The sequence below is a fragment of the Puma concolor genome, chromosome D2 (assembly GCF_028749965.1).
Source record: "Puma concolor isolate L17-30 chromosome D2, mPumCon1.1.hap2, whole genome shotgun sequence".
Classification (NCBI taxonomy): Eukaryota; Metazoa; Chordata; class Mammalia; order Carnivora; family Felidae; genus Puma; species Puma concolor.
In genome coordinates, this window is record NC_141677.1 from 13134620 (window position 1) to 13157127 (window position 22508).

A 22508-nucleotide genomic window follows, 5' to 3' on the forward strand; every position below is an offset into this window, starting at 1 on the left:
CCATTGGATGTGCAAGGACTAAAGGGTTGACCAACTGATCAACAAATTAGTCTAGGACATCCCATGCTCATGGATAGAGAGAACCAATATTGTTCAAGTGTACTACCCAAAGCAATCTACAGATTTAATGCAATCCCTATCAAAATACCACCAGCATTTTTCACAGATCTAGAACAAACAATCCTAAAATTGGTATGGAACCATAAAGGACCCCGAATACCCAAAGCAGTCCTGAAAAAGCAAAGCAAAGCTGGAGGCATCATGATTTCAGACCTCAAGCTATATTACAAAGCTGTAGTCATCAAGACAAGTGTGGTACTGGCACAAACACAGACACACAATCAATGGAACAGAAAAGAAAACCCAGAAATGGATCCACAACTATATGGTCATCTAATCTTTGACAAAGCAGGAAAGACTATTGAATGGAAAAAAGACAGTCTCTTCCACATATGGTGTTGGGAAAACTGGACGGCAACATGCAGAAGAATGCAACCAGACCACTTTCTTACACCATACAAAAAAATAAATTCAAAATGGATGGGTGATCTAAATGTGAGACCTGAAACCATCAAAATCCTAGACGAGAACATAGGCAGTAACCTCCTTGACATCAGCCATAGCAACTTTTTTCTAGATATGTCTCATGAGGTAAGGGAAACAAAAGGAAAAATAAACTATTGGGACAGCATCAAAATGAAAAGCTTCTGCACAGTGAAGGAAACAACCAACAAAACTAAAAGGCAACCCATGGAATGGGAGAAGAGATTTGCAAATGACATATCTGATAAAGGGTGCGTGTCCAAAATACATAAAGAACTTATAAAACTCAATACCCCAAAAACAAATAATCCAGTTAAAAAATGGACAGAAGATGTGAACAGATATTTCTCCAAAGACATCCAGATAGCCAATAGATGCATGAAAAGATGTTCACTGTCACTTACCGTCAGGAAGATGCAAATCAAAGCTACAATGAGTTGTCACCTCACACCTGTCAGAAGGGCTAAAATCAACAACACAAGAAACAACAGGTGTTGGCGAACATGTGGAGAAAAAAAATACTCGTGCACTGTTGATAGGAATGCAAACTGGTGCAGCCACTGTGGGAAACAGTATGGAAGTTCCCTCAAAAAGCCAAAATAGAACTAGTCAAAAATAGAAACTAGTCTAGGATGCAGCAATGACACTACTGGGTATATACCCAAACAATACAAAAACACTAATTTGAAGGGATACATGCACCCCTGTTTATAGCAGCATCATTTACAACAGCCAAGGTATGGAAGCAGCCCAAGTGTTCCTCAATTGATGAATGGATAAAGAAGATAGGAATATTATTCAGCCATAAAAAAGAATAAAATCTTGCCATTTTCAATGACATGGATGGAGCTAAAGGGTATAATGCTAAGTGAAAGACAAGTGCCATATGATTTCATTCCTATGTGAAATTTAACAAAACAGACGAGCAAGTGAAAAAGAGACAAACTAAGAAACACTCTTTTAAAAAAATGTTTTCTTTATTTTTGAGACAGAGCACGAGCAGGGAAGGGGCAGAGAGAGAGGGAGAGCCAGAACCCGAAGCAGGCTCCAGGCTCTGAGCTGTCAGCACGGAGCCCGACGTGGGGCTCGAACCCATGAACTGTGAGATCATGACCAGAGCCGAAGTTGGACGCTTAACTGAATGAGCCACCCAGCCGCCCCAAAACAGACTCAGTTATAGAGAGCAAACTGATGGTTACCAGAGGGGAGGTGGGGGGCGTGGGTGAAATAGGTGATGCGGATTAAGGAGTGCACTTGCTATGATGAGCACCGGGTGTTGAATCACTATAATGTATACCTGAAACTAATATTACACTGTATGCTAACTAGCCGGAATTAAAATAAAAACTTAAAAAGCCAACCACCACCACCCCCAACAATTTAGTCCATGATATCAGCAGAAAGCCACAACTTCCTAGTATTAAGGGCATTTTAAGGAGTCTTACAGAGTCATCGGACACTTCCTGTTTGTCGTCAGCGCCATTAGTGACTCTAGCTTTGCCAACACCCTTGGCCAAAGGGTGTGTCTGCAACCATGACCTCTGTAATGTAGCAAGGCCCCCACAGCAGGTAGGTAGACTCATCTAGGACTGAGACTACCACCCAGGCTATTTGATATGTTGATATTGGGGATTGCTTTTAGCATTTCCATTAAGCTAAGAGGGAATGGAGGAAGTTACACAGTAATAGACTTCATTAAATGAAAAAAAGGCAGAAGACTCAGCAGAAGGAGTTGGAATGCTGGCCCTAATCCAAACAATGCCAACTTTTGTCCCCACATTCCCTTGTAGGGAAATTTCTCCCCGTGTCCAGATGTACTTGAACAATTGGAATCTGGGATGTAAAGTTGAAAAACTACCAAATTAAGGTATGCCTGATCCTTTTGCTGCTTGTTTGTTCGTTTTAAAGCTATTGGTAGAATTAATTTCATTTTTGTGATGTATTTTCTAAAGGTTAAGTTTGCATATGCCTACTTTTATTTATTAATTTTTAAATTTTGTAATGTTTATTTATTTTTGTGAGAGAGAGAGAGAGCATGAGAGGCAGAGGGGCAGAGAGAGAGGGAGACATAGAATCTGAAGCAGGCTCCAGGCTCTGAGCTGTCAGCGCAGAGCCTGACGTGGGGCTCGAACTCAGAGTGCAAGATCATGACCTGAGCCGAAGTCAGAGGCTTAACTGACTGAGCCACCCAGGCGCCCCTACATATGACTAATTTTAATTTAGATGCTTTCATTTTCATGTCTAGAGGAGAACAAGAAACTAACATTTGTAGACTTTACCCGTATGTTTTCTCATTTAAGATTCAAAACAACTCACTGAAGTATGCCCTGTGAGTCTCATTTCGTAGATCAGGAATCTGAAACCTAAAGATGTTAAGTACTTTCTTTGCTGAAGGTCATATAGCTAATCATATAGCAGATCTGGGTTTTGAATTCAGATTTATCTGATGGACCTGCGGAGAATATTCTCCTTTTTTCTCTTACAGAGTTTTCTGACTTTTAAATTTTATGACATTAGATTCTGCCAAGATTGCCTGAACAATGTGTGCTCTTTCGCTGTGCCATTCTGAACTTACAAAATTTTTTATCTTTGGACATCTCTGGTCTTATCTTTGATAACAAGAAATCTGGCATCAGTTGTAATAGTTTTTAAATATTTACAGTGTTCAATAGCAAGGTTCCCCAAGATGTATCGAAATGGGACTTGACTAAAAGTTTATATTTACAAATAAGGAATGTGTGTGTGTGGCAATGCATGGGCTGATCCTGAAGTGGTAAAATTAATAGAAATTATTCTGTATGAGGAGAAAGACAGAATTTCATCTTTTTTTTAAAGTTTATTTTGAGAAAGAGAGAGAGAGCGCATGTGAGCAGGGGAGGGGCAGAAAGAGAGGGAGAGAGAGAATCCTAAGCACAGGGCTGGAATTCACCAACTGTGAGATCATGACCTGAGCCAAAAACAGGAGTTGAACACTTAACCAACTGAGCCACCCAGGCAACCCAAGAATTTCATCCTTTTTTTTTTTTTTTTTAATGTTTATTTATTTTTGAGAGACAGAGCATGAGCATCAGAGGGGCAGAGAGAGAAGGAGACACAGAATCCGAAGCAGGCTCCAGGCTCTGAGCTGTCAGCACAGAGTCCGATGGGGGCTCGAACTCACAAACCGCGAGATCATGACCTGAGCTGAAGTCAGGTGCTTAATGCCTGAGCCACCCAGGCACCAGCGAATTTTATCTTTTAATGGTAAAAGGAAAGTTGCCGTCACCAAGGTGGTGACATAGGTTGTTCTTGACTTTGCTCCCCCTCATAAGAAGAACAACCAATAACTATTCAAGAAGACACCTCAGGGACTCCTAGAACCTGGAGGTGAGGCTAAAGCACCCCTGTACTTCAGAGACCAAGATGCACTGTGTTATAAGGGTAAAGAAATGGCTACACGTTGACCATGTTGCTCCCCCCCAGGCCAGGGCCACATCACACAGAGAGGTAGTCTCTGAGCCCCCAGGTGTCTGGCAGGAAAAGAGAACCCAGGAGCAACAACCAGCCCCCACCAGCATTGTGAGTCCCTCCGAGGGAGCCCCGACTCTAACCTTGCACCACGGGGATTGCGGGGCAATCTGCTTAATCACTGGGAATCTGACTGTGATGGAGAAAGGGGGGCAGGACTTGCAACAACTAGCACACAGATCTTCGCAGACCAAGTGCACGCCTGCGGTGCCTCTGTAGTAATCCCCAATTGCGGCTTTGTTCATCTGCAAGTCCGGGGTGCACTCTGACCAGGGGGCTTAGCAGGGAGCCGAGCTGCCTGACCCTGATCCCCAGATGAGAAGTTGCGCCAGCCCTAGAGCCCAGTTTGCCCACGCCCAGGCAAAGTGCTGAGTCACAGCCCCCCTGCTGTGGAGAGGGTCTTGGGGGGGGGGGGGGGCATCCAAGCAGGCAGCAGACGACTCACAGAAGCTGTGCAGCCCAGCAGTGCTTGAGCCGAGAGAGGGGCAGGCAGAGGCAGTCATCCCAGAGCAAACCGGTGTCCCTCTTTAGCAGGGAACTTGGGATGCAGGGTGGCTGAAGTTAAGACAATCATCAAAGAGCTTTACCAGTTTTAGAGCTGCTTCTCCCATAGCCCCGCTCAATGCTGGATAAGGCCGTCAGCTGGCCCAACCAGGGAACTTTACCAGAGCACACAGGGAGCTGTGAAGCCCGTTCAGCAGCCCTACACGCAGTAGCCTTTGAACAGAGGGCACAGCCCGTGGCTTCCCCATCTGCAGAACAAAACTGGTAGTCTCACCTGACCCGGGAATTCATTGCATGCTCTTGCCTGATTCACCAGTCAGTCATACAGGCCCTGGGGCTCATCCTGCTGCCCAGCCAGGGCAGGGAGGCTAATGCATAGCCCCATCCACCACTGAATATAGTACAGTTCCGACCATCTAGTAAGTCTGACCAGAGAGCCCAGGCGACTTACAGCTTCGATTGGGAAGGGAACCAAGCCCACAGCCCTATCCACTAATTCTCAGCCACTGGCTCTCCCCACCCTCCCATCCCTGACTCCAGAGCTTGCTCTGCCCCAAAATAGACCATAATAGCAGGCCCCACTTGCACAAGGACATTACCAGCATACACACCCAGAAACCCAAACTGAGCTGACTGGTGAAGAGCTCTGTCTCTGCCAAAGTAAACCTATAAAGTCCAGAAGAGGAGCCTGATGACTCAACTGTGTAGGCAGCAATGTAAGGAATCAAGAATTGCAAAAAACCACTAAAGGAAGCTAATAAAACTCTAATAACTGGTCTTAAGGAAATGAAGATCTATGAACTGTCAGACAAAGAATTTCAGAATAATCCTCTTGAAAAATGATCCACAAGAACACACAGAGACAGAAAAGTTGGGGAAACTGTGTGAACAAAAGGAGAAGATCAAAAAAGCAATAGACACCATAAAAAAAATCCTACCGCTGAAAAATACAGTAACTGAACTGGAAAATTCAGTAGAATTTCAAAATAAGAACCATGCAGAAGAAAGAATCGGCAGCCAGGAAGATAGGATATCAGAAATTATGCAGTCAGAGGAGCAAAAAAAAAAACAAAAACAAAAACAAAACAAACAAAAAAAACAAAAGGGAAAAGAATGAAAAAGAGTAAAGAAAACTGCAAGATATATGGGGCACAATGAACAGAAGCAACATTCATATGGGAATTCCAAAAGGAGCAGAAAAAGAGGAAGGGTCAGAAAATCTATTTAAAGCAATAATGGCTAAAAATTTCCCACACCTGGAAAGAGAAATGGACATCCAGATCCATGAGGCCCAAAGGACCCCAGATAGGTTGGACCTAAATAGGGCTGCCCCAAGATACATTATAATTCAATTGTCAAAACTCCCAAGACAAAGAAAGGAGTGGAAAAGCAAAACTAGAAAAGAGAGAAGTTACCAGGAAACCCTTGTCAGACTATGAACAAGTTTCTCAACATTTTGGCCCAACAGAAAATAGGTTGGCCTAATCAAAATATTGGAGGAAAAAAACTAAACTGTCAGCCAAGAGGGGCACCTGGATGGCTTAGTCAGTGGATTGTGTGACTCCTGATGTCAGGACTCTGACATCCTCTTCCGGACAATAAGGGTTCAAGCCCCATATTGGGTGTAGAGAACACTCAAAAATAAAATCTTAAAAAAAATGAATAAAATTGTCAACCAAGAATACTGTACTCAGCAAAGCTGTCCTTCAGAAATGAAAAAGGAATGAAGACTTTCCCAGGGATGCCTGGCTAGCTCATTCAGTAAAGTGTGCAACTCTTAATGTCAGGGTTGTGAGTTCAAGCCCCACATTGGGCATGGAGCCTTATTAAAAAATATATATAAAAAACAAAACAAAAAATAACCCGTTTCCCAAACAAACAAAACTGAGGGAGTTCATTACTACTAGATCTGCCTTACAAGAAATGCTAAAGGGAGTTCTTTAAGCAGAGATAAAAGGACACTGGGGCGCCTGGGTGGCTCAGTCGGTTAAGCATTCGACTTCAGCTCAGGTCATGATCTCATGGTTCATGAGTTCAAGCCCCACACTGGGCTCACTGCTGTCAGTGCACAGCCTGCTTTGGATCCTCTGTCCCCATCTCTCTCTGCCCCTCCCCCGCTCACATGCACACATGTGTGCACACTCCCTCTCTCTCTCTCTCTTAAAAATAAATAAACATAGGGGCGCCTGGGTGGCGCAGTCGGTTAAGCGTCCGACTTCAGCCAGGTCACGATCTCGCTGTCCGTGAGTTCGAGCCCCGCGTCGGGCTCTGGGCTGATGGCTCGGAGCCTGGAGCCTGTTTCCGATTCTGTGTCTCCCTCTCTCTCTGCCCCTCCCCCATTCATGATCTGTCTCTCTCTGTCCCAAAAATAAATAAACGTTGAAAAAAAAATGTTTTAAAAATAAATAAACATTAAAAAATAAAAGAATATTGGGGCGCCTGGGTGGCTCAGTCGGTTGAGCGTCCGACTTCGGCTCAGGTCATGATCTCACAGTTTGTGAGTTCGAGCCCCACGTCGGGCTCTGTGCTGACAGCTGGGAGCCTGGAGCCTGCTTTGGATTCTGTGTCTCCCTCTCTCTCTCTCTCCGCCCCTCCCCTGCTTGTACTCTGTCTCTCTCTCCCTCAAAATAAATAAACATTAAAAAAAATTTTTTTTAAAGAAAAGAATACCAATTAACATCATAAAAACAGAAAAGTAGTAAAACTCATTGTAATAGTAAATTTATGGTCAAAGTCAGATTCTGTAATTTGGTAATGGTGCATAATTCACTTATTCATTAACATAATTCTATGTTAAAAGCTAAAACGTATGGGGGTGCCAAGGTGACTCAGTCAATCAAGTATCCTACTCTTGCTTTGGCTCAGGTCATGAACTCATAGTTTGTGAGTTCAAGACCTGAGTTGGGTTCTGTGCTGACGGTGCAGAGCTTGCTTGGGATCCTCTCTCTCCCTCTCTCTCCGACCCCTCCCCTGTTCACTTGCACGCTCTCTCTCTCTCTATCAAAATAAATAAAATAAACATTAAAAAATTTTTTTAAGTTAAAAAACATGAGCATAGTAAAAGCAACCATAACTACAATACTCTGTCGTTACACAATATAAAAAAATGTGTAAATTGTAACAGCAGTAACCTAAAATGTGAGGGGGAAGAGAAGTATAAGTATAAAGTTTAGGAATTCTACTGAATTTAAGGTTTATCAGCTTGAAATGTGGGGCTGTAAGCCTTATGGTAACCACAAGGGGAAAACCTATAGCAATTATACAAAAAAAAAAAAAAAAGATAAAGAAATCAAAGCATACTGACACCAAAAGACATCAATACACACACAAAAAGATAGCAGGATAAGAAACAAGGAACAGTGGATCTATAAAACAACCAGAAAATAATTAATAAAAGGGAAAAAGTAAGTCCTTACCTATTGGTAATTACTTTAAACATAAAATGATGAAGTTCTCTAATCAAATGACATAGAAAAGGGGTGTCTGGGTGGCTCAGTCAGTTGAGCGTCTGACTCTAGATTTCAGCTCAGATCATGATCCCAAGATCATGGGATTGAATCCCACATCAGGCTCTGTGCTGAGCAGAGCCTGCTTGGGATTCTCTCTCTCCCCCTCTCTCCCTCTACCCCACTCCCCTGCTCATGCGCTCTCTCTCTCTCTCTCTCTCTCTCTCTCTCTTAAAGAAAAAAAGGCATAGAATGTCTGAATGGATTAAAAAAACGAGATCCAGTGCCATGCTGCCTATGAACAACTCACTTTAGCCTTAAAGACACACACAGACTGAGAGTGAAGGGATGTAAGAAGTCATTTCAAGGAACTGTAACAACGAACAACAAAATAGCAGGGGTAGCTATACTTATATCAGACAAAATAAACTTTAAACTCAAAATGGTAAAAAGAAGCTCGTTATGTAATGATAAAGCTCTCAATCCATTAAGAAGACAGAACAGTTGTAAATATTTGTTCACCCAGTGTCAGAGTACCTAAATATATAAAGCAAAAACTAACAGCTAAAAGGAGAAATAAACAGTAATACAATAATAGTTGGGGACTTTAATACCCCACTGTCAACAATCGATAGGTCATCCAGAGATTCAGTAGGGAAACAGCAGGTTTGAACATCACTGTAGACCAAATGGACCTAACAGACATATCCAGAACATTCCATCCAACAGCAGCAAAATACATGCTCACGTAGAATATTTGCTAGGCTAGACCGTATGTTAGCCACAAAAAAAGCAAACTCAAGACGACTGAAATCATACCAAATATCTTCTCTAACTACCACGGCATCAAACTAGAAATCAATAACAAGGGGAAAACTGGAAAAACTACAAACACATGGAAATGAAGCAGTATTCTTCTGAACAACCAGTGGGTCAAAGGAGAAATTAAAGGGGAAATTTAAAAGTTTCTTGAGACAAATAAAAATAGAAACACATATGCCAGAACTCGTGGGATGCAGCAAAGGCAATTCTAAGGGAAGTTGATAGGAATAAACACCTACATTAAGAAGCAAGAAAGAGTCCCAATAAAAAACCTAACTCTTCGCCTCAGGGAACAAGAAAAAGAAGTTCCTTTTAAGACAAAGTTAGCAGAAGACAGGAAATAATAAATATTAGAGCAGAAATAGAGCACAGAAATACAATAGAAAAGATTAACCAAACTAAGGGTTGGTTCTCTGGAAAGATAAACAGAGTGGACAGACTAATCAATTAGCTAGACTAACTAAGGAAAAAAGGGAGAAGACCCAACACAAAATTATAAGTGGAGAAGGAGACATTACACCTGTTACCACAGAAATACAAAGGATCATAGAGGCTACTGTAAACAATTGTACACCAACAACCTAAACGACCCAGAAGAAATGGAAAAATTCTTAGAAGCATATGAATAACCAAGACTGCATCAGAAAGAAATAGAAAGTCTGAATAGACCAGTTATTAATAAGTAGATCGGGGCGCCTGGGTGGCTCAGTCGGTTAAGCGTCTGACTTCAACTCAGGTCACGATCTCGCGGTCCGTGAGTTTGAGCCCCGCGTCGGGCTCTGGGCTGATGGCTCAGAGCCTGGAGCCTGCTTCCGATTCTGTGTCTCCCTCTCTCTGCCCCTCCCCTGTTCATGCTCTGTCTCTGTCTGTCTCAAAAATAAATAAACGTTAAAAAAAATTTTTTTTAAATAAGTAGATCAAATCAGTAATCAAAAATCTCCCAACAAAGAAAAGTCCAGATGGCTTCACTGGAGAGTTTTACCAAACATTAAAAAAATTGATACCAATCCTTCTCAAACTCTTCCAAAAAAAATTGAAGAGGAGAGAACATTCCCAAGCTCATTCTATGAGGCCAGCATCATCCTGAAACTAAAACCAAACAATGACATTATTAAAAAAGAAAGCTACAGCCAATTCCTTTCATGAATATAGATGCAAAAATTCTCAATAAGATAGTAGCAAATTGAATTCAGCACATTAAAAGGATTATTCATCATGATCAAGTGGGGTTTATCCCTGGGATGCAAGGATAGTTGAACATACCCAGATCAATCAATGTGATACATCACATTAATGGAACGAAAAAGATCACATGATCATCTCAATAGAGTAGAAAAAGCATTTGACAAAATCCAACATCCGTTCATGATAAAACCTCTTAACAGGCGTAAAAGGAACATATCTCAACAAAATAATGGCCATATATGACAAGTCCGCAGCTAACATCATACTCAATGGTGAAAGGTTGAAAGCTTTTCCTCTAAGATCAGGAACAAGATAAGGGTGCCCACTCTCACCACTCCTATTCAATCTAGTACTGAAGTCCTAGCTAGATCAGGCAATAAAAAGAAAGAAAAGGTATCAGAGCTGGAAGGGAAGAAGTAAAATTGTCTCTATTTGCAGATGATATGATTTAATATACAGGAAATCCTGAAGACTCAACCAAAAAGCTCTTAGATCTCATCAATAAATTCAGCAAAGTTGCAGGATACAGAATTTACATATAAAAGTCAGTAGTGTTTCTGTACAGTGACAATGAATTTGCTGAAAAAGAAATAAATTGATCCCTTTTACAGTAGCATCGAAAACAATGAAAGATTAAGGAAGTGAAAGATCTCTGCTCTAAAAACTGTAAGACATTACCGAAAGAAATCAAAGAAGACCCAAATAAATGGGAAGGTATCCTGTGTTCATGAATTAGAAGAATTAATATTGCTAAAATATCAATACCACCAAAAGTCATCCATAGATTCAGTGCAATCCTATCAAGATCCCAGTGGCATTTTTGCAGAAGCACAAAATAACACTCCTAAAATTTATGTGAAAACTGCACAAGACCCTGAATAGCCAGAGAAATCCTGACAAAGAAGAACAAAGTAGGAGTTATCCCACTCCCTGATTTCAAGCTGTAGTATAAAGCTTTAGTAATCAAAACAGTATAATGCTAGCATAAAAAGTCAAATAGATCAGTGGAACAGAATCAAAAGGCCAGGAAAAAAACACCCAAGCATATATGGTCAACTAATTTTTGACAAGAGAGCCACCAAGACTATTCAGTGGAGAAAAGAGTCTTCAATAAATAGTGCTGGGGTGATTGGATCTTCACATGGAAAGAAATGAAACTGGACCCCTATCTTACATCACTCACAAAAATTACCTCAAGATGGATTAAAGGCTTAAATGTAAGATCCCAAACCATGAATAAAGGAATAAAGCTCCTTCACGTGGGCCTTGGTAATGATGTTTTGGTTATGACACCTAAAGCACAAGCAACAAAATAAAAAATAAATGGACAACATCAAACTACAGAGCTTCTATACAATAAAAGAAGCCATATATCTGATAAGGGGTGATATACAAAATATATAAAGAGCTCATACAACTAGATAACAATAATATAATTATAATAACCCAATCAAAAGAATAGGCAAAGGACCTGAATAGACATCTTTCCAGGAAGATCTAGGAAAGGGCAACAGGCACATGCAAAGATGCTCAACGTCACTCTTCATCAGGGAAATGCAAATCAAAACCACAATGAAGTATCCCCTCACTTCAGTTAGAATGACCATCACCAAAAAGACAAGAGGTGGGGCGCCTGGGTGGCTGAGTTGGTTGAGTTTCCGACTTCGACTCAGGTCATGATCTTGCAGTTGGTGAGTTCAAGCCCCACGTTGGGCTCGCTACTGTCAGCCTATCTGTGCAGAGCCTGCTTTGGATCCTCTGTTCCCCTCTCTCTCATCCCCATGAGGATGTAGCGAAAAGGGAACCTTTGTACACTGTAGGTGGGAATGTGGATTGGTGCAGCCACTATGGAAAACAGTATGATGGATCCTCAAAAAAAAAAAAAAAAAAAAAAAAAGAACTACTAGGAACTACTACGATCCCGCAATTCCACTTCTGGAACCATATCCAAAGGAACAAAAACACTAAGTCAAAAACATATGGACCCTCCATATTCACAACAGCATTATTTATAACAGCCAAGACATGGAAACAACCCAAGCATCCATCAATGGATGAATGGATAAAGAAGTTGTGGTATATATATATATATATATATATATATATATATATATATACAGAATATGCAATGTATTGTATATGTATATATATACACATATATATGTATGTATATGCAATACATATGCAATGTATTGTATATGTGTATATATATATATATATACAGAATATGCAATGTATTGTATATTTATATGGCATAACATATACACAATATATAAATATACACACAATAGAATATTATTCAGCCATAACAAATGAGGAAATCTGTTTGCAACAACATGGATGGACCTTGAAGGCATTATGCTAAGTGAAATAGGTAAGACAGAGAAAGACAAATTATCTCATTTATGTATGGGATCTAAAAAAACAAACTCATAGAAAAAGAGATCAGACATGTGGTTACCAGGGGCAAAAGGTGGTGCCTGGGGGGGGATTTGGATATAGGGGGTTAAAGGTACAAACTTCTAGTTATAAGAAAAATAAATACTAGGGATGTAATGTACAGTGTGGTGACTATTGCTAACACTGCTGTGGGTGTATAGGAAGGTTATTAAGAGAGTAAATCCTAAGAGTTCTCATCACAAGAAGAAAAACATTTTTTTCTTTTTATTGTATCTATATAAGATGATGTATGTTAACTGAACTTATTGCAATAATCACTTCACAGTGTATGTAAACGAGCCATCATGCTGTGTGCCTTAAACTTGTACAGTGAGGTATGTCAGTTATTTCCCAATAAAATGGGAAAAATGGATAAAATGATTAAAAAGAAGAAAAGAAAAAGTGGCTCCACGACACAACTAATGTTATTTTATAATTGCTCATGTATTGTTTCCTCTTTGAGAGCCAAGAGAGATGCTTCTTTTCGAAAAAGGTACAAAATGAATTTTCCCAAGTAAAATCTAAATTGAAGGCTCCTATTTTGAACGTACAACCTGTGGCTAAACTAACTTTTATCCATATTTAGTTGCCATCCGCCCCTTACCCCTCCCCAAAAAACCCCCAAGAGACAAGCTTTTTGCTGCCACCTACAGTTAGAAAATGTAATCGCCTGCTGAGTGCACAAAGGAATGACGATGGGCAGAGAACCTGAGCTTTGGAAAGGGGGACCATGTGCCCTGGTTTACTGGTTTACTGTAACGTTTCCTGAAAGTCCCTGTTGTCTTGGGATGAGCCAGCCAATGTAGCATTTGTCCTGTCCCCTTTTTCTCTCAAAACTCTGATTTGGTTGATTAATTATACGGTTCTACTGGTTCTTTCCTTGCATCATTTAAAATACTCAAGTTTGGGGCTCTTGGGTGGCTCAATCAGGTAAGCATCTGACTTTGGCTCGGGTCTCGATCTCACGGTTTGTGATTTTGAGCCCCGCCTCAGGCTCTGTGCTGACAGTGTGGGCAGCCTGCTTCGGATTCTGTTTGTCTCTTTCTCTCTCTGCCCCTCCCCCGCTTATGCATGCACTCACACTCTCTCTCTCTCTCTCTCTCTCAAAAATAAACATTAAAATAAGTAAAATATTCAAGTTAGTCTCATCTCTCCCACCTAAAAGCACACACACTTCTCCAGTCTGAACCTCCTTCCAGCTCCAATCTTTCTCCTTCCTATCCTTACAACTAAGCTTTTGAAAAAGGGATCCATACGCTATTTCTACGTCACTGTGCCGTAAACTTCTTCTCCTCACCTCACAGTACCACAGGCCCCTCGCTTCTGCTCTGACTACTCCTTGAAACTACCAGTGACCTGCGAACCACCCAATCCCTGGACGCTTCTCTGTCTTTGTCTTAGCCGGTGGGCACCGCTATAAGAGGACCACAGACTGGGTGGCTGATGAACAACAGAAATGTACTTCTCTCAGTTCTGGAGCCTGGGAGTCTGAGGTCAAGATGCCAGCTCGGTTGGGTTCCAGTGAGAGCCTTCTCCTGGGTTGTAGACGAGCCAACTTGTCGTATAAATCATTAAAAGGGACTGACCCAGTTCTATGGCCTCCTGTTGTAAGGACACTAATCCTACCATGAGGGCTCCACTCTCAGGACCTAATGACCTCCCAAAGGTCCCACCCGAAAGTCCATCACATGTGGGATTAGATGAATTTGGGGGGAGGACATTCATTCCATAAGCCTTTCCTTTGCTTCATATATTGACAACACTGTACCCAGTTGCGTGTTCCCCCCTCCCAGCTCACCTCTTGTCTTCTGTGACACCACCTCCTGTTTTTCTCCTACATTCTGGCTTTTTCTCAGTGGGCCTTGTAACCTCTTCCTCTGCTTGCACCTAAATGCTCACGTCTCTGTCCTTGCACACTCTCCCTGAGTAACCACACCCCGTGAATTCTACTACAATCAACTTGATAAGGGCTCCCAAACTCATTCATTCATTAAAAAAAAATGTATGGATCACCCACAAAGTGCCAGTCACTGCTTCAGATTCTGGGATATATCCGTGAACAAAATGGAGGGGAGAATCATAGATGGGTAAACCATAGACAAAATAAGTAAACTGGACAGTATGTTAGAGGGTGAGAAGTGATAAAGAAGAGAGTAATGGGGGGGGGGGCACCTGGGTGGCTCAGTCGGTTGAATGTCTGACTTCGGCTGAGGTCGTGAACTTGCAGTTTGTGAGTTCAAGCCCAACGTCGGGCTCTGTGCTGACAGCTCAGAGCCTGGAGCCTGCTTCAGATTCTGTGTCTCCCGCTCCCTCTGTTCCTTCCCTGCTCGCAGTCTGTCTCTCAAAAAGAGCTCATTCAAAATGGGTAAAAGCAAAATGCATAGATAATTTACAGAAGAAGAAATAGAATCAGGTAATAAATATAAAATACTCAATTTCATTAATGAAAAAATGTTTTGTCCTTAAATTAGGAAAGACTTTTAAAAATTTTTAATGTTTATTTATTTTTGAGAGAGAGAGAGAGAGAGAGAGAGAGAGAGAGAGAGAGCAGGGGAGTGGCAGAGAGAGAGGGAGACACAGAATCCGAAGCAGGCTCTAGGCTCTGAGCTGTCCGCAGAGTCCAATGTGGGGATCGAACCCATGATCTGCGAGATCATGACCTGAGCCGAAGTCAGACACGGAACTGACTGAGCCACCCAGGAGTCCCAGGAAAGACTTTTTTTTAAATGCTAGGTTATGTGGGATGGGACAGAAACCTACTTGTTAGAGGCAAACGTACACATTGACACAATGCCAGGAGGAACAAGGAGCCTTAAAATAATATCTTAAAAAGATGTCATCTGAAATGTGGGTGAAGTTTTAGGCGTAGAAGTGCTAATAATATTTGTTATACTGGAAAAATGGAAACAACCCATATGTCCAATAATAGGGGACCAGGTAAGAAATTATAATATGAACAAATGATTAAATGATTAAAAGATATTTTCTAAGACTGCTAAGTAAATGTGAAATGCTTATGTTAGGTGAAATAAATGGATGTAAACTCCTATTTGTAGTATGTTTGCGAAATTTTTTAATGAAAATGCCAAAAAGAAAGTATATAGTTTTTTTGTGGTATGATTTCGTTTCTTCTTTATATTTTTCTATACTTTCCAAATTCCTTTTTATCATCATGTATTACTTTTGTAGTCAGAAAAAAAAAATTCATCCCTAGAGTTTTCCAGATAAAATCCAAATTCCTTAGCATAGCACATGATGATCTGGTCTGTTTTCTGATCGCCTTCTCCCCATTTCCCAGTCCTAACTCTCTTAGGGTCATGCCACATTGCTTGCATTTTCCTAATCATGATGTCATCACTATCTGGGGAGTGTTTGTTTTAATTACTTAACTTATTTTTGCCTAGGTGTTCTCAAATGCCATTCTTGCCCTCTGGCCTTCCTAATAGGCCTGTTTGATTTCAAGTTCCAGCCCTGTGTTTTCAAAGGATGACCTTCCCTGGGACGCCTTGGGCTTGGTCAGATACCTCCTGCTTTGTGCGGCCACGACTCTGTGATTCCTTTCTCTGGTTACACGGAAATGCAAGCTGGGTGACCAACGATCCTGGTCTGCCCTACCCTAATCCTAATTCTATGCTTACCCCTTCACATCTTAAACTAGGAGTACCTTGACTTAACAGGCCCTTTACATCATCTTTTTTTTTTTTTTTAATTTTATTCTTTCCATTCTGCACATTGTCTCTCTTATGATTTTTACCCACCTTAGTCTTGAGTTTATTAGGGGATAGTAGACACCAAGCAAGTGGAAGGGTCACTGGACCTATGGAACAGGTGATAGAACAGCTCTCACTGTGGTGAGATGGGAAGGTGCTAAAAAGTTACTCAAAACGCTGTTATAGGCTTGATTGTGAGGTTCCCCCTGTAGGTCAAAGCATTTTGGTAATTGAAGGAACAGCACCTGAGTTAGTGCCGTGTGTTAGGATGGTTTTATTTATCCCTCCCTTTAGCGCACATTGTAGCTTTGAACAGTTGTTTAAATACTGTTTAAGATTGCAATCTGTCCCATTTCAGTGCTTCATTCCCACCTTCCCTACCCTGCTCCACTTCTCCTATTTTCTGTTAACACTTACCATCATCTACATGCTGCTAAATGTATTCCTTTATTAGAGCTATAGTTTACAGTTGGCTCCACGCCATCACCGGACAGGGATCTTTGTTTTGTTCATCGATTTAACAAAGTACCTACCAAAGTGCCTGGCACAAAATAGATGCTCAGTTAAAGATTTGTTGAATAAATAGATCTGCTTAAATTAGGGGGTTAACTCATTATAATTCTCTAACCACAAAATGAAAATGTTAGGATATCAGCAGAGACCTTTTACTACCCTTTTTTTCTTTCTTTCATTATTATTGTTTAATGTTTATTTATATTTGAGAGAGAGAGAGAGAGTGTGTGTGAGCAGGGAAGGGGCAGAGAGAGAGGGAGACACAGAATCTGAACCAGGCTCCAGGCTCTGAACTGTCAGCACAAAGCCCAACATGGGGCTTGAACTCATGAGCTGTGAGATCATGACCTGAGCCAAAGTCGGATGCTTAAAAGGCTGAGCCACCCAAGTGCCCCATCTTTCTTTCTTTTTAAAAATTTGCTGCCCTGGGGCCCCTCGCACCTTTCCCCCAGGTACCCAGAGGCAGGGCACCTGCTGGCAGAGCACAAGAGGTCAATCCGTGGGGCTGCGGCTGGTACTGCAGCGACCCCACCCGTGTGCCCTGAACGCTGCCAGCCATTTACCACCCCAGAAGTTGGGGATTCTGCCTACAGGGTGGCATTTTATGTGAATCAGTGTGCCCCTTCTACTACCCTTCTTAAAGATGAAAAGCTGGACACCCCTAGTAACAACCAATTATTACTTTAACAATTTCTTTCAGTAAAATGTAGAGAGCAGGGGCACCTGGCTGGTCTAGTCAGTGGAGCACGTGACTCTTTTTAAAAAAAAAATTTTTTTTTTCAACGTTTATTTTTGGGACAGAGAGAGACAGAGCATGAACGGGGGAGGGGCAGAGAGAGAGGGAGACACAGAATCGGAAACAGGCTCCAGGCTCTGAGCCGTCAGCCCAGAGCCTGACGCGGGGTTCGAACTCACGGACCACAAGATCGTGACCTGGCTGAAGTCGGTCGCTTAACCGACTGGGCCACCCAGGCGCCCCTGGAGCACCTGACTCTTGATCTTGGTGTTATAAATTCAAGCTCCACATTGGGTGTAGACATTACTTAAAAATAAAATCTTTAAAAAAATGTAGGGAGTAGGTAGGCATAGTTTCTAAAAGAATTTCTAACAAGAAATCTACACATTACACACCCTCCTTCCTTATTGCTACATGTAAACATTCTGGGAAAGGGGCACACAGAATTTGGGGACATTTGCCCAAGAACCACCAAGATCACAGCCTGCTAATTCTGTTTTCCACAAGAAGAAAATATCGTTCTTTCTTGTCCTAGGAGTATTCAGGGGTCATGGTGAGTAGTAGGGACCCCTAAAGACTCCCCACACTGTTTAGAGACAGTAGTGTTTCTCTGATTTGCATAATACACTGTGGTAGCCAACCTCTAACATGACCCCACAATGATCCTTGCTTCCTGGTACTCACATCTTTGTGTGGTCCCTCCCATAGTGAATCACAGTTATCTTTGTAACCAATAGAACACTGCAGAAGTGCCAGTGTGTGTCTTGCAGGGATCCTTCATAAAAGGCATCACCGCATCTGTGCTGGTCTCTTGGATCTCCAGCTCTTGGGGAAGCAAGCCACTATGGTGTGGGGACATTAAAGCATCTTATGGGAGAAACCCACTCAGAGAGGAACTTAGGCCAAAAGGCAGAACCACTTTGCTAACCATGGAAGTGAACCACCTGGGAAGCCGATTCTCCAGCACCAGTCAAGCCTTCAGATGACCACAGCCCCAGCAACTTTACGGGAGACCCTGAACCAGAACCTAGCCCCCAAGTTCCTGACTCACAGAAATTGTTAAGACATAATAAATACTTATTGATGTCTTAAAGTGTTGGAGTGGGGTGCCTGGGTGGCTCAGTTGGTTAAGTGTTCAACTCTTGGTTTCAGCTCAGGTCCTAATCTCACCCGTTGTGGGATCAAGCCCTGTCTGGTTCTGCCTGGAGCCAGCTTGGGATTCTCTCTCTCCCCCTCTCTCTCTGGCCCTCCCCTGCTTGCATGCACTCTCTCAAAATAAATAAACATTTTAAAACAAATAAAAGTTTTGGAATAATTTGTTAGGTAGCAATAGGTTAGCTAAAAAATATACAAATCCCTTTAAAGGGAAAAAGATATTTCACACCCCACATTCATTAAATTTTTTTTTTAATTTTTTTTTAACGTTTATTTATTTTTTTGGGACAGAGAGAGACAGAGCATGAACGGGGGAGGGGCAGAGAGAGAGGGAGACACAGAATCGGAAACAGGCTCCAGGCTCTGAGCCATCAGCCCAGAGCCGACGCGGGGCTCGAACTCACGGACCGCAAGATCGTGACCTGGCTGAAGTTGGACGCTTAACCGACTGCACCACCCAGGCGCCCCTAAATTGTTATTAAGTACAGACGTACAGATTTTATACAACTATTAAATCAAAACAGATTTTAAAATTAAATACAAACAACATTACAAAACATTTAAATACAAAGTAATTTTAGGGGCGCCTGGCTGGCTCAGTTGGTAGAGCGTGTGACTCTTAATCTCAGGGTCTTGAGTTCAAGCCCCACTTTGGGTGTGGAGTCTACTTTTTAAAAAATGTGATTTTAATAGAAGGTGGTTTTGCTGAGATTACATTGCCACTCAATAAGACTCCGGTACTGCCAGACTCCTCCTGAGTTACTTGAATAAATTAGCTTTTTTTCCCCCTTAAGCGTGTTTGAAATGGATTTTCTATCGCTTTCAACCAAGACTTTACTCGACAGCATAGTTACCTTCTGGTGCCACAACTTGTGGGAATTGAAAAAAAAAAAAAAAGGAAAGAAAGAAAGAAAGAAAGAAAGAGAGAGAGAGAGAAAGAAAGAGAGAGAGAAAGAAAGAAAGAAAGAAAGAAAGAAAGAAAGAAAGAAAGAAAGAAAGAAAGAAAGAAAGAAAGAGAAAAAAAGTAAAAACCAAAAACGAAACGGAAAAAAAAAACCCAACCCCAGGTGTTCCTTTTCATCCTTCCCTCCCCGTTGTAGCACGTGCGCCCCGACTGCCTCGCGCCTCAACCGAGAGCCCTCGCGTGTCTGTCCCAGCGCGGGCTCGGGGGTTCCTGCCCCCGGGGCCGCGCTGCACGACGCCGGGCAGGGCCCGGTCTCCGAGGAGGGCTGCTCGGATCCTTCCCACGGGACCCGCGCGGCCCGCGCCACGGCTCCGTCCTGGGGGAGGGGCCGCCTTGCCCCACTCCCCAGTCTGAATCGGGAGCACGTGGAATTTCACCTCCTACTGGACCGTAGCTGTCCTGCCCCACAGCTGGACCCCGGGTGCGGCCCCAACCAGAGCTCCCGGAGGACAGGGCTGGGCAAGGAGTCGGGTACACAGCGCACCAGCACTAGCACTTGATGGATGATTCACCGCTGAAGACACACGCCTCGGACTGCCTCGGCCTGCTCTCGGGCAGGATCCCAACTCCCAGGGAAGGTCAGCATTCGCACAGTGGAGCTCCGCGTGATCTAAACCTAGCGTCACGCAGATCTTTAAATCCGAGGCAGCCGGGAGCCTTCGCCTCGGCAGCTGTTTCCTTCGGCCGGTGCTGTCAGTCAGCCTCTGAGCACAGGGGCGACCGGCACCGCCTCCCCTCGGCCGTCGGGGGGCAGTAGGCGTTGAGAAGGGATGCGCATGCTCCCTGTGGGGCTTCGCGCTTCGCCTCCGCGACCGCCGAGTGACGGAAGCAAGTGCACGCAGTTATGGGAAATGTGGTTTCCGAGCCTCTGGATCACTGGGGTGCGCCCCCTGCCTGGGCCCAGAGCGGGACTTCAGCTCCCGACTGGCCTGCAGGCGCGGGAGGGGACGCGAGAAGGGGGCGGGGCGAGTGAGACGAAAGGTGGGCGGGCCCGGGGGGGGGGTTAGGCCAAGAGGAGGGGGCGGGGCCTGGCCGGCTGAGCCGGCGCCGCCCGCGGTTGGAGGAACCTGAGGCGCGGGGCCGGAGCCGCCAGGAGTCTGGACGGCGGCGGGCGCGAGGGCAGGCGTGCCCAGAGTGGTCGCGCGTGCGTCGGCCGCCGCCCCTCGGCCTTTCTCTTCGCCGGTCCCCTCCCTTTCCGCCGGGACGCGGGAGAGCCCGGCGCGCGGCGGGGGCGCGAGGTGGAGCCGGCGGGGGCGGCCAATGCGAAACTGGCTGGTGCTGCTGTGCCCGTGTGTGCTCGGGGCCGCGCTGCACCTCTGGCTGCGGCTGCGCTCCCCGCCGCCCGCGCGCGCCTCCGGGGCCGGCCCCGCAGGTGAGGTCCTGGGGCCCGGCGGGCCGAGAGGCCGCGAGGGGCGGGAGGCCGACCCCGAGCCCCCCCCCCCCCCCGGGCGGCTTCCTCCGCGGAGCCCCGCCGGGAGTCCCGCAGGGGGGGACGGGCCGAACGCGACCGTCCCCACACGAGACAAATGGCTCTTTTCATCCTCGGGGCGTTGAATCGGGCAAACTTGAGGGCGCGTTTCTCGGTGCGTGTCCCCGCCGCTTCTCACCTCCCGCTTTCCTTTATGGGCACCGCCACCGCGAGTCCTTCGTCTGTCCCCCAGGCCTGGTCGGAGTTGTCCGCCTCCTGCCCGCTGGCCCTGGGAGCAAAACCTTGTGTCCTTCAGCCGCAGGGGGCGGCTGCGTGCGCCCGGGCTCGGGTGCCAGGCTGCCTGCTCCCTCCCCAAGCTGTTGGACTTAACTCGGTCTAGGCTTGGAGGTCTTAGTGTCATGGGCGATGCCTGTGCGTGTCTGAAAAGGTTGGGTCTTGCTTTTCACGGGAACTTTGCCTTAAGAGTATATACTCCTTTTTGTTTTCTTTGAAAACTATGATGCAAGTCGGTGAAACAAATCTGGACGTGAAATAGGGCATGGATACGAGAGGAATTGTTTCTGTGAGTTTGGCTCGCAAAGCCTCCTAATGAAGTATACGTGAACATAGAAAATTCTCTAGCGATCATATCCACTTGTTCTAAAGCTTACTGTCCCAGGGGAGTGAAATCTTGATCATTTCACAGCCCAATCGAGTGCTTTGTCCATAGTTGGGACCCAGTGGGCTTTTTTTTGTTAATGGGTTTTACCACCCTTTTTTGTTAATGGGTTTCCTTTTTTATCTTGTCTTCTTTTTTAAGGGCTTGCCTTAGGACATAGAAAGAAACCTAGAAGGCTGTTTTTAAACTGAGGTAATAGTTGTCTTGTGTTCTAACTACTTGGGGAGTTTTTTCCTTACCACTTCTCCCCAAAACAGCTGTTTTCTTATCCAAAAGTTTAAAGAATTAGAATTGAGTATTTGCAATTCTGAGACGGGTCTGTGCCTTAACTTTTTAGTAGAAAGCATAGAAACTAATTGGGCAATCCTCAAAGCAATCTCGTTGTTGGAATTGGAGTTCTTTATTCTGGTAACAGTCTCTTAGAATCTTTTCCTATTAGGCGAACCACAAGCTCTTTGAAGAAGCTGTTTGTGTGACCTGAATAGAATTAAAATACTGTTTAAATTATTTAAGGAAAATAAAGTTGTTATAGGGCATTTTACCTGTTAATAGGTTGGGGTTTTTTGGTTGGTTGGTTGGTTTAGGGTTTTTAAACTGATCTAAGGAAAGGGTGCGATAGATATAAAATACTTTGTAACGTCTGTTAGGTTTGTGTTATACAAGTTTCTTTCCTTTTTTGTATGATGAGGGAGCACGACTAGAATTTACTTGCAGAGCATTCTTAGGATATTTATGACCTTAGTAGTCTTTTGGGGTGCAAGAAACCAGCAAAAAGTCGGCTTTCAAGCCTTTTTTTTTTTTAAGTTTATTTATTTATTTTGAGAGCGATAGAGCATGCGAGCAGGGGAGAGGCAGAGATCTAGAGAGAGAGAGAGAGAGAGAGAACAAATCTCCAGC

At 43.7% G+C, this 22508-nt stretch overlaps 1 protein-coding gene and 1 long non-coding RNA gene across 6 annotated transcripts in view; both read left to right on the top strand.

Annotated features, from left to right (window-relative positions):
* The first annotated feature begins 2019 nt into the window (after positions 1-2019).
* LOC112851577 (uncharacterized) lies at positions 2020-18783 on the top strand. Its single transcript, XR_003222780.2, has 3 exons — positions 2020-2112; positions 2334-2410; positions 18176-18783. It is a non-coding gene; the product is annotated as an uncharacterized LOC112851577 (long non-coding RNA).
* A 1191-nt stretch (positions 18784-19974) lies between these two features.
* B3GALNT2 (beta-1,3-N-acetylgalactosaminyltransferase 2) overlaps positions 19975-22508 on the top strand; it is a 60586-nt gene continuing 58052 nt past the window's right edge. The window contains exon 1 of one of the 5 annotated variants that reach the window (XM_086679635.1): positions 19975-20102. In XM_086679635.1, the coding sequence (XP_086535761.1) occupies positions 20024-20102 (79 nt within the window). In that variant the 5' untranslated portion in view covers positions 19975-20023. Of the gene's footprint in view, positions 20103-20554; positions 20897-22508 lie in introns of those variants that run through there. The other 4 variants (XM_086679637.1, XM_086679636.1, XM_086679634.1 and 1 more) reach the window with 4 other exon arrangements.